The sequence below is a fragment of the Lichenostomus cassidix genome, unplaced genomic scaffold (assembly GCF_008360975.1).
Source record: "Lichenostomus cassidix isolate B80296 unplaced genomic scaffold, HeHo_3.0 HiC_scaffold_40, whole genome shotgun sequence".
Classification (NCBI taxonomy): Eukaryota; Metazoa; Chordata; class Aves; order Passeriformes; family Meliphagidae; genus Lichenostomus; species Lichenostomus cassidix.
The window spans coordinates 1,741,615-1,757,983 of record NW_028147459.1 but is presented as its reverse complement, the minus strand read 5'-3'; the positions used below and the strand labels follow the sequence as shown (position 1 = coordinate 1,757,983).

The 16,369-nt window shown below is 61.5% G+C and overlaps 2 protein-coding genes across 2 annotated transcripts in view; one reads left to right on the top strand and one right to left on the bottom strand.

Moving 5' to 3' along the window:
- The window catches only part of CXXC1 (CXXC finger protein 1), an 82,908-nt gene that overhangs the window by 39,915 nt on the left and 26,624 nt on the right, over positions 1 to 16,369 (bottom strand). The window lies entirely within an intron of this gene.
- On the top strand, positions 1,658 to 16,161 carry LOC146422496 (metabotropic glutamate receptor 6-like). Its single transcript, XM_085046608.1, has 10 exons — positions 1,658 to 2,133; positions 4,010 to 4,226; positions 5,455 to 5,590; positions 6,736 to 6,890; positions 7,756 to 7,914; positions 10,025 to 10,222; positions 11,326 to 11,462; positions 12,507 to 13,050; positions 14,290 to 14,681; positions 15,937 to 16,161. Exons 1-10 carry the CDS (start codon positions 1,858 to 1,860, stop codon positions 16,084 to 16,086), a joined length of 2,364 nt encoding a protein of 787 aa, XP_084902734.1. The 5' UTR covers positions 1,658 to 1,857; the 3' UTR covers positions 16,087 to 16,161.

Below are 16,369 nucleotides of genomic sequence, written 5' to 3'. Positions count from 1 at the left end.
AAGTGTGTGTTTGGTGGAAACAATTCCCACTCATCCGGTGCATAAAATAAATATCCACTGCTCTGAGTTGTCTCTGAGCTCGACTGGGGGGAATCACTGACCCCCTCAGGGACCCACTGATCCCTCTGCAGCCCCTCAAACCCCCTCCTGCCACCAAGTGCCACCTCCGTGTCCCTTCAGGACCCCTCAGAGCTCCTCTGGGTCCCCTCAGCCCCCCCATGTCCCCCACAGCCCCCCACACTGCCCCATGGCCCCCAAATGTCCCCTCAGCCCCCCCAGATGTCCCACATACCACCCTATGGCCCCCAAATGTCCCCTCAGCCCCTCAAATGTCCCCACAGCCCCCAAATGTCCCCACAGCCCCATGCCACCCCATGGCCCCCAAATGTCCCCACGGCCCCCCAAATGTCCCCTCAGCCCCCACACCACCCCACAGCCCCCAAATGTCCCCTCAGCTCCTATGTCCCCAAATGTCCCCACAGCCCCATAGCCCCACAGTCCCCTCAGGTCCCCATAGCCCCCCCCCCAAAGTCCCCCTCAGTCCCCAGTGTCCCCTGTCCCCCCCTCATCTGGAGCCGGGGGGGTCTCGGCTGCAGCTGAGCAGTGGATTATCCCCCCCTGTCCCCCCCTAATCCGGCAGCTGGGGGGGATTAGAGCCCTCCTGCCCCCCCAAACCCCACCGGGGGGCTCAGCCCCACAATGGGACCCCATGGGGATATGGGGGGGGAAATCCTAATCCCCCTCACCCCCCCCTCCAATAATTAACATCTGGTTTAATTGGGGGGAGGCCAAGGGATGGTGGGAGTTCGGCCAAGCTGGGGGGGATTTTGGGGGGGGAGTGACACCCTCCCTCCTGCATCGGCATCTGGAGGGAGCCGGGGGGGTTCGGGGGGGATTTGGGGGGGTCAGGGCACGGGCAGCCCCCACCCCGCAGTGCCCGGCGGCTCCGCAGGGACCAGAGCACCCACAGCACAGCGCAGGTGAGCGGGATGGGGGCACCGGGACCCCCTTTTTGGGGGGTGCTGGAGACCCCCAAACCTCCCTCCCAGCTGGGGATGATCCCCCCTGCCCCAGGGGGTGTCCCCAACTCCACCCCACCCTCCCTATAGGGTGTCCCCCCACCCCAGTGGGTGTCACCCCACACTGCTCACCCCCTGGGTGGTCTCCCAGTGTCACCCGTAATGCCCCTGTGTCCCCTGCTGCCCACCCTGGTGTCCCTGTGACCCCCCCAGGGTACTGCCCCCACCCACTGTGCCATCCTGGTGTCCCCACTGGTCATTCTGGTGTCCCTCCTGCCCCATGGTGACCCCGCTGGTGACTCTTGGTGTCCCTCCTGCCCCACGGGGAGCCACCTTTGCCCACCCTGGTGACCGCACTGGTCATTCTGGTGTCCCTGTGCCCCACGGGGAGCCACCTTTGCCCACCCTGGTGACCCCACTGGTCATTCAGGTGTCCCTGTGCCCCACGGGGAGCCACCTCTGCCCATCCTGGTGACCCCACTGGTGACTCTGGTTTCCCCCCTGCCCCATGGTGACCCCACCGATGATTCAGGTGTCCCCCCTGCCCCACAGGGAGCCACCTCTGCCCCCCAGCACCCCCTAACCCCCCTCTCTTCTCCCCCAGCCCACCATGCCACCACCGCCCGCCCTGCCGCTGACCCTGCCGCTGACCCTGCTGGCGACCCTCCTGTCCCTCTGCCCCCCGAGCCGCTGCCCTCCAGCCCCCACTCAGCCCCACGCCATCCGCCTGGAGGGCGACCTCACTCTGGGTGGACTGTTCCCTGTCCACGCCCGCGGCCCGGCCGGGGTGCCCTGCGGACCGGTCAAGAAGGAGAAGGGCATCCACCGGCTGGAGGCCATGCTGTACGCTCTGGACCGCGTCAACGGCGACCCTCGCGTGCTGCCCAACCTGACGCTGGGCGCCCGGATCCTCGATACCTGCTCGCGGGACACCTACGCCCTGGAGCAGGCGCTGAGCTTCGTGCGGAGCCTCCTTCCCCCCGAGGGCGGCGAGGGACAGTGCCCCGACGGGTCAGCGCCGCGCCGGCCGCCGCCCGAGAGACTGGTCGGGGTCATCGGGGCGTCGGCCAGCTCCGTGTCCATCATGGTGGCCAATGTGCTGCGGCTGTTTGCGGTGAGTTGGGGGCTCGGGTGACATCTGGGGACCCTGGGGACATGGAGAGGCTTTGGGGACATGGAGAGGAATTGGGTGTCATTGGTGCCTCTGCCAGCTCCGTGTCCATCATGGTGTCCATCATGGTGGCCAATGTGCTGCGGCTGTTTGCGGTGAGTTGGGGGCTCAGGGGACATCTGGGGACCTTGGGGACATGTAGGGCAGCACTGGGGACATGGAGAGGCTTTGGGGACATGGAGGGGAATTTGGGATGGGAGACATGGAGGGGACATGGGTGTCATTGGTGCCTCTGCCAGCTCCGTGTCCATCATGGTGGCGAATGTCCAGTGGCTGTTTGGGGGCTCGGGGGGCGTTGGGGACATGGGGGGGTGTTGGGGACACTGGGGACATGTTGGGGACATTGAGAACATGAAGGGGAATTGGGGACATGGAGGGGACTTGGGTGTCATTGGTGACTCCGCCAGCTCCGTGTCCATCAGGGTGGTGAATGTCCAGCGGCTCTTTGTGGTCAGTGGGAGTGTTGGGGACATCTGGGGACATCTAGGGACATTTGGGGACATGTGGGGGAATTCTGGCTGGGTGGGCCATGGGAACTTTGAGGGGAACATGGGACAGCACTGTCCCTGCAATGTCCCCACGGTGTCCACTCCCTGTCCACTCCACTCCACTTCCCTGGACACCTGGTCCCCCTCTGTCCCCCCCCAGGTCCCTTCCAGAACCTTCCCCCCCCCCCGGGTGTTACCCACAATCCCCTGGGACGGCAGCAAATGGCCCAGGGGGATTAGGGCGGATTAGGGACAGGGACAGGGACAGCGAGGGGGGGTCCCACGGGTCCCCTGGGTCCTCCCTGGGTCTCCCTCCGTGTCCCCAGTGGCCACAGTGTCCCCCTTGTCACCAGCCCCCCAGCCCTGCGGCTGACCCCCCACGCGCTTGTGTCTCAATATCCCCTTGTCCCCAGTGTCCCCAATTGTCCCCAGTGTCCCCACTGTCACCCCAGAGTCCTCCTACCTCAACACGGAGCCCCCTCATGTCCCCTCACTGCCATCTCCCCATGGCCCCATGATGCTCCCGAGCCCCACAATGTCCCCATGTCCCTGATGTCTCCTCTGTCCCTGATGTCCCCAACATGTCCCCTGTGTCCCCAGACCCCGCAGATCAGCTCCACCTCCATGTCCTTTGAGCTGTTGAACCCCTGTGTGTCCCCCCATGTCCCTGATGTCCCCATGCCCCTGTGCTCCCCAAACTCCCCCAAGCCTCCCAATGTCCCCAAGCCACCCCATGTCCCTGATGTCCCCAACATGTCCCCTGTGTCCCCAGATCCCCCACGTCTCCATGTCCCTTGAGATGTCAGACCCCTGAATGTCCCGCCATGTCCCTGATGTCCCCAAACTCTCCCAATGTCCCCAAACTCCTCCAATGCCCCCAAGCCCCACAATGTCCCCATGTCCCCAACATGTCCCCTGTGTCCCCAGATCCCCCAGATCAGCTACGCCTCCACAGCCCCGAGCTGTCAGACCCCTGTGTGTTCCCCCATGTCCCTGATGTCCCCAATCTCCCTGTGCCCCCCAATGCCCCCAAGCCACCCCATGTCCCTGATGTCCCCAACGTCTCCTGTGTCCCCAGATCCCCCAGATCATCTACACCTCCACAGCCCCCTGAGCTGCCAAACCCCTGTGTGTCCCTCCATGTCCCTGATGTCCCCAAACTCTCCCAATGTCGCCAATGCCCCCATGTCCCTGATGTCCCCAATCCCCCTGTACCCCCCAAGCCCCCCAATGCCCCCAAGCCACCCCACATACCTGATGTCCCCAATGCACCTGTACCCCCCAAGCCCCACAATGTCCCCATGTCCCCAACATGTCCCCTGTGTCCCCAGATCCCCCAGATCAGCTACGCCTCCACGGCCCCCGAGCTGTCGGACCCCGGCCGGTACGAGTTCTTCTCGCGGGTGGTGCCACCAGACTCGTACCAGGCGCAGGCCATGGTGGCCGTGGTGAGGGCGCTGGGCTGGAGCTACGTCAGCACCCTGGCCTCCGAGGGCAACTACGGCGAGAGCGGCGTGGAGGCCTTCGTGCAGAGCTCCCGGGAGGCCGGTGGGTACTGGATTTTACTGGGTTGTACTGGGTTATACTGGGAGGGGTGCTAGGAGCACTGGGAAGGGCACTGGGAGCACTGGAGCTGCATCTACACCCTGGCTTTGGATGGGAACTATGGTGAGAGCAGCGTGGAGGCTTTTGTGCAGAGCTCCCGGGAGGCTGGTGGGTACTCGGTTTTACTGGGTTGTACTGGGAGGGGCACTGGGAGCACCGGGAGAGGCACTGGGAGCACTGGAGCTGCATCTACACCCTGGCCTTGGATGGAAACTATGGTGAGAGTGGCGTGGAGGCTTTTGTGCAGAGCTCCGGCGAAGCCAGTGGGTACTGGGTTATACTGGTTTATACTGGGAGAGGCGCTGGGAGCACTGGGAAGGGCACTGGGAGCACTGGAGCTATGTCAGCACCTTGGCCGTGGAGGGGAGCTGTGGTGACAATGGCGTTGAGGCCTTTGTGCAGAGCTCCTGCGAGGCTGGTGGGTACTGGGTTATACTGGGTTGTACTGGGTTATACTGGGTTGTACTGGGAGGGGCACTGAGAGCGGCACTGGGAGCACTGGGAGGGTTGCTGGGAGCACTGGAGCACTGTTGAGGCCTTCATGCAGAGCTCCTATGAGGCTGGTGGGTGCTAGGTTATACTGGGTTATACTGGGTTATACTGGGAGGAGCACTGGGAGAGGCACTGGGAGCACCACTGAGGCCTTTGTGCACAGCTCCCAGGAGGCTGGGGGATACTGGAATGGACTGGGAGGGGCACTGGGTTATACTGGTTGGACTGGGAGGGGCACTGGGTTATACTGGTAGGACTGGGAGGGGCATTGGATTATACTGGTAACACTAGGCAGGGCACTGGAATGGACTGGGAGGGACACTGGGTTATACTGGTAGGACTGGGAGGAGCATTGGGATGTACTGGGTTATACTGGGAGGGTCACTGGGTTATACTGGTTGGACTGAGAGGGGCACTGGGTTATACTGGGAGGGTCACTGGGTTATACTGGTCGGACTGAGAGGGGCACTGGGTTATACTGGGAGGCACTGGGCCATACTGGGATATACTGGGAGGGTGAGTTCTGCAGGGAAGGGGGAGGCGCTGCCCCTCAGTGACCACTGAGGCTGGGAGGGTGCTGCACATCCGTACTGGTTTGTACTGGTTTTTACTGGTTTGTACTGGTTTGTACTGGTCTGTACCAGCCCGACCTGGTTTATACTGGTCCGTACTGGTGCAGGGGGCCTGTGCATCGCCCAGTCCATCAAGATCCCGCGGGAACCCAAGCCGGGGGAGTTCGCCAAGGTCATCGGGCGCCTGATGGAGACGTCGACGGCGCGTGGGGTTGTGCTGTTCGCCAACGAGGACGACATCCGGTGAGACCAGTGCACACCAGTGTACACCAGTGTACACCAGTATACACCAGTATGCACCAGTATACACCAGTGCGCACCAGTACACACCAGTACACACCAGTACACACCAGTATGCACCAGTATACACCAGTGCACACCAGTATACACCACTGCGCACCAGTACACACCAGTACACACCAGTATGCACCAGTACACACCAGTATACACCAGTGCACACCAATATACTCCAGTGCGCACCAGTGCACAGCAGTACACACCGGTATACACCAGTGCACACCAGTATACCCCAGTATACACCAGTACACACCAGTGTGCACCAGTGCACAGCAGTACACACCAGTATACTCCAGTACATACTAGTGCACACCAGTATACACCAGTACACAGCAGCGCACACCAGTACACCCCAGGATACCCCAGTATACACCAGTATACCCCAGTGCACCCTAGTACACCCCAGTGCACACCAGTATACCCCAGTGCACACCAGTGCACACCAGTACACACCAGTATACCCCAGTGCACACCAGTACACACCAGTCCTGACCCAGACTGCCCCCACGGCATGCAGAAGCCTCCCAGTCCCGTCCCAGTGCCCCTCATTCCCCTGGAGTTTGTCCCAGTTCCTCACAGTTCATCCCAGCAACTCCCCAGTCCAACCCAGTAGCCTCCCAGTCCCTGTTTTTAGGCTCCCAGTGCTTACCCAGTCCTCCCAGTTCCCCTCCCAGTCACTCCAGTCCCTCCCGGTAGCCTCCACAGTTCATCCCAGTAGCCCCCAGTGATGTCCAGTTTGCCCCAGTCCCTCCCCATTACCTCCCAGTGCCCGAATCCATACCAGTAGCCCTGCAGGGTTTGGGGTGCCCATGGTGGTTTTAAGGTTTCCATGATGGGTTTGGGGTGTCTATGGAAGGTTTAGGGTGTCCATGGTTGGTTCAGGGTGTCCATGGAAGGTTTAGGGTGCCCATGATGGGTTTAGGGTGTCCATGGAAGGTTTAGGGTGCCCATGATGGGTTTGGGGTGTCCATGGCAGGGCTGGAGTTTCCATGGTGGGTTCAGGCTTTCCATGGCAGATTTAGGTTGGGCTTTGGGGTCCCCCCAGTCCCTCCCAGTCCATCCCAGTCCCCCCAACCCCTCTCTCCCCACAGGAGGGTCCTGGAGGCAGCCACCCTGGCCAACCTCTCTGGCCACTTCTCCTGGGTGGGCTCGGACAGCTGGGGGTCCAAGATGGCCCCGGTGCAGGGCCTGGAGGACGCTGCTGACGGAGCCATCACCATCCTGCCCAAACGGGCCTCCGTGCCCGGTGAGTCTGGGGGCACCTGGGGGGCTTTGGGGGGCTTTGGGAGGCTCCTGGGGGGGTTTTGGGGGCTTCTGGGGGGCTTTGGTGGGCACCTGGGGGGCTTTGGGGGGGTCTGGGGGGCTCCTGATGGGACCATCACCATCCTGCCCAAACGAGCCTCCGTGCCCGGTGAGTCTGGGGGCACCTGTGGGGGATTTGGGGGGCACCTGGGGGGCTTTGGGGGCCTCTCAATGAGGCCAGCTGGCACCCATAGGGAGGGGTCACCCATGACCCTATGGGACATCCATTACCTTATGGGGTCCCCATGACTTCATGGGACATCCATGGCTCTATGGGGTCCCCATGACTTCATGGGACATCCATGGCTCTATGGGGTCCCCCATGACTTTAGGGACATCCATGACACTGTGGGTTCCCCAGTGGCTCTATGGGTTCCCCATGACCCTATGGGATCCCCATGACCCTATGGGGACCCCAGTGACCCTGTGGGTTCCCCCATGACCCTATGGGGTCACTGGTGGCTCTATGGGTTCCCCGTGATGCTATAGGATCCCCCATGACCCTATGGGTTCCCCGTGGCTCTATGAGATCCCTGGTGACCCTATGGGTTCCCCATGACCCTATGGGATCCCCCATGACCCTATGGGTTCCCCATGGCCCTATGGGATTCCCATGACCCTGTGGGGTCCCTGGTGGCCCTATGGGGTTTCAGTGGCCCTATGGGATCCCCCATGACCCTATGGGGTCCCCGGTGGCCCTATGGGATCCCCATGACCCTGTGGGGTCCCCGTGACTCTATGGCACATCCATGGCTCTGTGAGGTCCCCCATGACCCCATGGGACCCCCATGACCCCACGGTGTCCCCAGGCTTCGACGAATACTTCACGTCGCGCTCTCTGGAGAACAATCGCCGCAACCTTTGGTTCCACGAGTTCTGGGAGGACGACTTCAACTGCCGCCTGCCCCACGGCGTGACCCACAGCGACCCCCCGGGACCCCCCGGGACCCCCGTGCGCAAGTGCACAGGTACCCCCTGACCCACAGCCCTGCCCCACAGCCCCACTGCCCCACAGCCCCACAGCCCTGCCCCATAACCCCACTGCCCCATAGCTCCCCTTCCCCACAGCCCTGCCCTACAGCCCCCCTGCCCCACGGCGTGACCCACAGTGACCCCCCGGGACCCCCCGGGACCCCCGTGCGCAAGTGCACAGGTACCCCCTGACCCATAGCCCTGCCCCATAGCCCTGCCCCATAAGCCCCCTGCCCCACAGCCCCACTGCCCCATAGCCCCACAGCCCTGCCCTATAACTCCACTGCCCCACGGCGTGACCCACAGCGACCCCCCGGGACCCCCCGGGATCCCCGTGTGCAAGTGCACAGGTACCTCTGCCCCACAGCCCCCCTGCCCCATAGCCCTGCCCCATAGCCCCACTGCCCCACAGCCTCGCCCCATAACCCCACTGCTCCACAGCGTGACCCACAGTGACCCCCCTGCCCCACAGGTACCTCCTGCCCCACAGCCCTGCCCCATAGCCCCACACCCCCACTGCCCCATAGCCTCCTGCCCCACAGCCCTGCCCCATAACCCCACTGCCCCATGGTGTGACCCACAGTGACCCCACAGATAGGACCTCCACCCCTCTGTGCCCCCAATTTGTGGGGAGCCTCCCTTGCCCCACAGCCCCCCCCCAATTTATGGGACACTTGTAGGTTCCTGGCCCCTTTGTGGGGTGTCCATGGTGGGTTTAGGGTGTCCATGGTGGGTTTAGGGTGTCCATGGGGAGTTTGGGGTGTCCATGGGGAGTTTAGGGTGTCCATGGTGGGTTTAGGGTGACCGTGGGGAGTTTGGGGTGTCCATGTGGGATTTGTGTTGTCCATAAATGGTTTGGGATTTCCATGGCAGGTTTGGTTGTGTCCATGGTTAGTTTGGGGTTTCCATGGTGGTTTTAAGGTGCCCATGATGGGTTTAGGGTGCCTGTGATGGGTTTAGGATTCCCATGACAAGTTTGCTGTGTCCATGGTGGGTTTAGGGATGGATTTAGGATTTCCCTGGCAGATTGAGGGTCCCAAACACCCCTTGACCCCACAGGCTGCAAGTGCATCAGGCGGGACTTGCCCTACAAGCAGGAGAGGAAGGTGCAGTTTGTTGGGGTTCCCATGGCACATTTAGGATTTCCCTGGTGGATTTAGGGTCCCATTTACCCCATAACCCCACAGGCCGCGAGCGCATCGGGCTACAAGCAGGAAAGGAAGGTGCAGTTCCTTGGGGTTCCCATGGCAGGTTTAGGATTTCCCTCGTGGATTTAGGATTCCCATTGTAGATTTAGGGTTTCCCTGGTGGATTTAGGATCCCAAACACCCCTTGACCCCACAGGCCGCGAGCGCATCAGGCGGGACTCGCCCTACGAGCAGGAGGGGAAGGTGCAGTTCAGTTCATTGAGGTTCCCATGGTGTCTTTAAGGTTTCTATGGCACATTTAGGGTTTCCCTCGTGGATTTAGGATCCCAAACACCCCTTGACCCCGCAGGCCATGAGTGCATTGGGCAAGATTCACCCTACGAGCAGGAGGGGAAGGTGCAGTTCTTGGGGTTCCCATGGCAGGTTTAGGATTTCCCTAGTGGATTTAGGGTTTCCCTGGTGGATTTAGGATCCCATTCACCCCATAACCCTGCAGGCCATGAGCACATCGCCCTACAAGCAGGAGGGGAAGGTGCAGTTCCTTGGGGTTCCCATGGCACGTTTAGGGTTTCCCTGGCACATTTAGGGTTTCCCTGGCAGATTTAGGATCCCATTCACCCCATAACCCCGCAGGCCGCGAGCGCATCGGGCGGGACTCGCCCTACGAGCAGGAGGGGAAGGTGCAGTTCAGTTCATTGAGGTTCCCATGGTGTCTTTAGGGTTTCTATGGCACATTTAGGGTTTCCCTCATGGATTTAGGGTCTCAAACACCTTCCAACCCCGCAGGCTGCGAGCGCATCGGGCGGGACTCACCCTATGGGCAGGAGGGGAAGGTGCAGTTCAGTTCATTGGGGTTCCCATTGAGTCCTTAGGGTTTCCCTGGCACATTTAGGGTTTCCCTGGCACATTTAGGGTTTCTGTAGCAGATTTAGGATCCCAAACACCCCTGACCCTACAGGCCGTGAGCGCATCGGGCGGGACTCGCCCTACGAGCAGGAGGGGAAGGTGCAGTTTGTCATCGACGCTGTCCTGGCCATGGCACACGGGCTGCACTCGCTGCTGGACGAGGCCTGCCCGGGCGGGGGGCTCTGTCCCCACATGGACCCCCCTGACGGCCGCAGGCTGCTCACCCACATCCGCAGGGTGGCCTTCAATGGTACTGGGGGCACTGGGATGGACTGGGAGGCACTGGGATATACTGGGGGACACTGGGAGGAGGCTGGGGGTTACTGGGAGGAGGCTGGGAGGCACTGGGGTATACTGGGGAGCACTGGGAGGGGCCTAGGGGGCATCGGAGGATGTACTGGGGGGCACTGGGATGTACTGGGGAGCATTGGGAGGAAGCTAGGGGTCACTGTGGGGCACTGGGAGGGGGCTAGGGGGCATTGGAGCGTGTGCTGGGGCACTGGGATGGACTGGGGGCACTGGGAGGAGGGGTTACTGGGAAGGGGCTAGGGAGCACTGGAGAGTGTACTGGGGGCACTGGGATGGACTGGGGGCACTGGGAGGGAGGATGGGGGTCACTGGAGAGTGTCCTAGGATGTACTGGGAGACACTGAGAAGCACTGGGATATACTGGCAGGGCACTGGGAGGCTAGAGGGCACTGGGATGTACTGGGGGGTACTGGAGAGTGCACTGGGATGTACTGGGATATGCTGGGGGCACTGGGAGGGGGCTGGAGGGAACTGGGGGGCAGTGGGAGGGGGCTAGGGGGCACTGGGAAGTACTGGGAGGCACTGGGAGGTACTGGGAGGCACTGGGATATACTGGGGGGCACTGGGAGGGGGCTGGGGGTTACTGGAGAGTCTACTGGGATGTACTGGGAGACACTGAGAAGCACTGGGATGGGACTGGGGGGTACTGGAGAGGATACTGAGAAGTACTGGGATATACTGGGAGGCACTGGGAGTGGGCTAAGGGGCACTGGGATATACTGGGGAGGCACTGGAGAGTGTACTGGGATGTACTGGGAGACACTGAGAAGCACTGGGATATACTAGGAGGCACTGGGAAGGGGCTGGAGGGCACTGGAGCCTTACTGGGATGTACTGGGGGGCACTGGGAGGCGACTGTGGGGCGCTGGGATGAACTGGGAGGCGCTGGAGGCCATACTGGGAGCACTGGTTTGCCCTGCAGGGAGGTGCGGGGGGGTTGCCGACCCTTATTGCAGGGTGGCCGTGGGTGTTACTGGTTTGTACTGGTTCGTACTGGTTTGTACTGGTCCTTACTGGTTTATACTGGTCCATACTGGTGCGCAGGCAGTGCAGGGACCCCAGTGTCCTTCAACGAGAACGGTGACGCCCCAGGGCGCTACGACATCTTCCAGTTCCAGGGGGGCAACGGCACTGGGGCCTACCGGGCTGTGGGGCAGTGGGTGCAGGGGCTGCACCTGCAGGTGGGTCTGGGACCCCCAGAAACTCCAAAAACCCCTGGGTGGGACCCCAAAAACCCCAAAACGCCTGGGTGGGACCCCAAAACCCCCTCGGGTGGGACACCCCATGGGCTCCTGTGACCCCCATGGGCAACTGGGGTGATCCCAGCAGCTAACTGGGCGCACTGGGTGGGTGTCTGTGGGGTGTTTGAGGTGTCTGTGGGGTGTCCGAGGTGTCTGTTGGGTGTTTGGGGTGTTTGTGGGGTGTCTGAGGTGTCTGTGGGGGATTTGGGGTGTCTGTGGGGGATTTGGGGTGTCTGTGGGGTGTATGGAGTGTCTGTGGGGGATTTGGGGTGTCTGTGGGGGTTTGGGGTGTCTGTGGGGGATCTGGGGGATCCATGGTGTGTCTGTGGGGTGTTTGGGGTGTCTGTGGGGTGTCTGAGGTGTCTGTGGGGGATCTGGGGGATCCATGGGGTGTCTTTGGGGTATTTGGGGTGTCCACGGGGGTGTTTGGGGGATCTATGAGGACGTTTGGGGTGTCCATGGAGGGTTTGCATTGTCCATAGGGGGTTTGGGGTGTCAGTGGTGGGTCTGGGTTTTCCATAAGGGGTTTGGGATGTCCATGGGGGTTTGGGGTTTCCGTTGGGGTTTTAGGGTCTCCATAAGGGGTTTGGGGTGTCCAGCCAAAGGATTTGGGGTCCCTCACCATCCCCACCCAGGAGGATGCCATGGCCTGGGGTGGCAATTCCTCCTTGTCACCACCCTCAATGTGCAGCCTGTCCTGTCAGGGAGGTGTCCATTTGGGGTGTCCATGGAGGTCTCCATTGGGGTTTTGGGGTGTCCACAAAGGGTTTGTGGTATCCATTGGGGGTCCCTGACTGTCCCCACCCAGGAGGACACCATGGCCTGGGGCGGCAACTCCTCGTCACCACCCTCGGTGTGCAGCCTCTTGTCAGGGGCTTGTCCCTTTGGGGTGTCCATGGGGGTTTGGGGTCTCCACTGCGATTTTAGGGTGTCCATAAAGGGTTTGTGATATCCACTGGGGGTCCCTCACTGTCCCCACTCCAGGAGGACGCCATGGCCTGGGGCGGCAACTCCTCGTCGCCGCCGCCCTCGGTGTGCAGCCTGCCCTGCGGCCCCGGCGAGCGCAAGAAGCCGGTGAAGGGAGTGCCGTGCTGCTGGCACTGCGAGCTCTGCGGGGGCTACCAGTACCGCGCCGACCTGCTCACCTGCCTGCCGTGCGCCTCCCACCTGCGCCCCACGCCCAACCGCACCGCCTGCCGCCCCACGCCCGTGCTGCGCCTCAGCTGGGGCCACCCGTGCGCCGCCGTGCCGCTGACGCTGGCCACGCTGGGGCTCATGGCCACCGGCTTCGTGCTCGCCACCTTCGTCAAGCACCACGAGACGCCCATCGTGAAGGCTTCGGGGAGGGAGCTGAGCTACGTGCTGCTGGCCGGGCTGGCGCTGGTGTACGCCATCACCTTCATCATGGTGGCCGAGCCGGGCGTGGGGGTTTGTGCCCTGCGGAGACTCTTCCTGGGGCTCGGCATGAGCCTGACCTACGCGGCGCTGCTGACCAAGACTAACCGGATCTATCGCATCTTCGAGCAGGGTGAGGGGTGCAGGGGACAGAGGGGACACCAAGGGGACAGCGGGGGGACAGCAGGATGGACACCAAGGGGACACAGGGTGAGGGTTTGGGGCTGGGGTGTCACCTACGCGGCACTGCTGACCAAGACTAACCGGATCTATCACATCTTCGAGCAGGGTGAGGAGTGCAGAGGACAGTGGGGACACCGAGGGGACAGCGGGGGTGACAGCAGGGGGACACAGGGTGAGGGTTTGGGGTGTCACCTATGCAGTGCTGCAGACCAAAGCTAACCGGATCTATCGCATCTTCGAGCAGGGTGAGGGGTGCAGAGGACAGTGGGGACACCAGGGGGACACAGGGTGAAGGGCTAGGGGACACTGGGGGGACATCAGGATGGACACCAAGGGGACACAGGGTGAGGGTTTGGGGCTGGGGTGTCACCTATGCAGCGCTGCTGACCAAGATTAACCAGATTTATTGCATCTTCGAGCAGGGTGAGGGGCTGGGGGATAGTGGGGACACCAAGGGGACACCAGGGGGACACCGGGGAGGACACAGGGTGAGGGGCTGGGGGTCGTGGGGGACACCAGGGGGCACGGGGGGACACAGAGCCAGGGTGAGGGACATGGGACAGGGTCCCACCTGCCTCGTGGTCCTCACCGAGACCACCCATGTCCACCCTGGTGTTGAGGGAGGTGAGTTCTGGGGTTCCAGGAGTTCTGGGGGTGCAGGAAGGAACCCCAGAAAGGGCTTACAGAGTTCTTGGGGTTCCAGAAAAGGACCCTAGGAAGGACTCTAAGAGTTCTGGGGTTCCAGGAATTCTGGGGTTCCAGGAAAGGACCCCATGAAGGGTTCCAGGAGTTCTAGGGTTGCAGGAAGGGACCCCAGAAAGGGCTCTGAGAGTTTTGGGGGTCCAGGAAGGGCTCTGAAAGTGCTGGGGGGACCAGGAAGTGACCCCAGGAAGGGCTCTGAGAGTTCTTGGGTTCCAAGAGTTCTGGGGGGTCCAGGAAGGGACCCCACAAAGAGCTCTGAGAGTTTTGGGGGTCCAGGAAGGGCTCTGAAAGTTCTGGGGGACCAGGAAGTGACACCAGGAAGGGCTCTGAGAGTTCTTGGGTTCCAAGAGTTCTGGGGGTCCAGGAAAGACCCCACAAGATCAGGCCGAGGGCTGTGGGGTCTCACCCCCCCTGTCCCCCACCCCTTGGGGACAGGTGAGGTCCAGGTGCCCCCAGCATCCCCCCTAACCCCCCCCGTGCCCCCCAGGAAAACGCTCGGTGACCCCACCTCGCTTCATCAGCCCCACCTCCCAGCTCGTCATCACCTTCACCCTCAGCGGCCTGCAGCTCTTCGCCGCGGCCACCTGGCTACTCGTCCAGCCTCCCCACGCCCTCATCGACTACGAGATGGGCAGGACCCCCGACCCCGAGGCGGCCCGGGGGGTCCTGCGGTGCGACATGGCCGAGGGGGGCATGCTGGCGTGCCTGGCGTACGCGCTGCTGCTGATGGTCACCTGCACGGTGTACGCCGTCAAGGCGCGCGGCGTCCCCGAGACCTTCAACGAGGCCAAACCCATCGGCTTCGCCATGTACACCACCTGCGTGGTGTGGCTGGCCTTCGGGCCCATCTTCTTCGGGGCGGCGCAGTCGGCCGAGAGGGTGAGGAGGGGATTTGGGGTGATTTGGGGAGGTTTGGGGGTCCCTGTGGGGTTTAAGATCTCTGGGGGTGTTAGGGGGATCACATTGGGTAAATGTGGTGGGGCTGGCCTTCGGGCCCATCTTCTTCGGGGCGGCGCAGTCGGCTGAGAGGGTGAGGAGGGGATTTGGGGGTTTTTGGGGGTCTCTGGGGGTGTTTTGGGGTCCCTGGGGAGTTTAGGGAGTCCCTGGTGGTCTTTGGGGGATTGCTGTGGTGTGGCTGGCCTTCGGGCCCATCTTCGGGCGGCGCAGTCGGCTGAGAGGGTGAGGAGGGGGATTTGGGGTTTTGGGGGTCTCTGGAGGGGTTTGGGGGTCTCTAGGGGAGTTTGGGGATCACATTGGGTAAACGTGGTGTGGTTGGCATTTGGGTTGACCTTCTTCGGGGCGGCGCAGTCGGCTGAGAGGGTGAGGAGGGGATTTGGGGGGTTTTGGGGTCCCTGGGGGAGTTTAGGGAGTCCCTGAGGGGATTTGGGGGTCCTTGGGGGGCTTTGGGGTCCCTGGTGATCTTTGGGGGATTGCTGTGGTGTGGTTGGCCTTCGGGCTGATCTTCTCTGGGGCAGCGCAGTTGGCTGAGAGGGCGAGGAGGAGGATTTGGGGTGATTTTGGGGGGGTTTTGGGGTCCTTGGGGGGTTTAAGAGTTGCTGGGGGGATTTGGGATTCCCTATTTTTGGGATCAGAGGGATTCTGGATTCCCCATTTTTGGGATCAGAGTGATTTAGGATTCCCCATTTTTGGGATCAGAGTGATTTAGGATTCCCAGTTTTTACGGTTTAAAGGTATTTAGGATTTCCCATTTTTGGGGGCCTTTGGGATGGGGTGGGTTATGGGGTTCAGGGGCTATTTTGGGGTCAGTGGGATTTAGGATTCCCAGTTTTTAGGGTTAAAGATATTTAGGATTTCCCATTTTCGGGGCGCAGGTCCACGTGCAGACAGCCACCCTGACAGTGTCCATGAGCCTTTGGGATGGGGTGGGTTGTGGGGTTCAGGGGCTGTTGTTTTGGGATCAGTGGTATTTGGGATCAGTGGGATTTAGGGTTCCCCGTTTTTGGGGTCTGTGGGATTTAGGATTTCCCATTTTTGGGGTGCAGGTCCACGTGCAGACAGCCACCCTGACGGTGTCCATGAGCCTTTGGGGTCAGTGGGATTTAGGATCAGTGGGATTTAGGATTTCCAGTTTTTAGGGTTAAAGATATTTAGGATTTCCCATTTTTGGGCGCAGGTCCACGTGCAGACAGCCACCCTGACGGTGTCCATGAGCCTCTCGGCCTCGGTGTCCCTGGGGCTCCTCTACGCCCCCAAAGTCTACGTGATCCTATTGCACCCCGAGCGCAACCAACCCAAACGGCCCCGCGCCGATCCCCCCCCTTAGGGACCCCAAAACTGGGGAACCCCAAAAACCCCAAATCCCTGACGCCCCCAACCCACAATAAAGCTGATCCCGCAACCCCCCGGAAATGCCTTTTGGTTTTGGGGTGATGCAGAGCTGGAGATTTGGGGTTGAGGTGTTTATTTGGGGTGAAAAATGGGTTTATTTCGGGTTAAAAATGGGTTTTTTTGGGTACAAAAGTGTTTTTTGAGGTGTAAAATGGGGTTTTTTTGGGGTGCAAAAGGGGTTATTTGGGGTGCAGAAGTGGTTTTTTGGGATGGGGTTC

Coding starts and splice junctions, on each gene's coding strand:
- LOC146422496 (XM_085046608.1), top strand. CDS start 1,858: ATGCTGTACGCTCTGGACCGCGTCAACGGCGACCCTCGCGTGCTGCCC. Junction 4,227..5,454: donor GCAGAGCTCCCGGGAGGCCG/GTGGGTACTGGA, acceptor GTACTGGTGCAG/GGGGCCTGTGCATCGCCCAG. Junction 6,891..7,755: donor CAAACGGGCCTCCGTGCCCG/GTGAGTCTGGGG, acceptor CGGTGTCCCCAG/GCTTCGACGAATACTTCACG.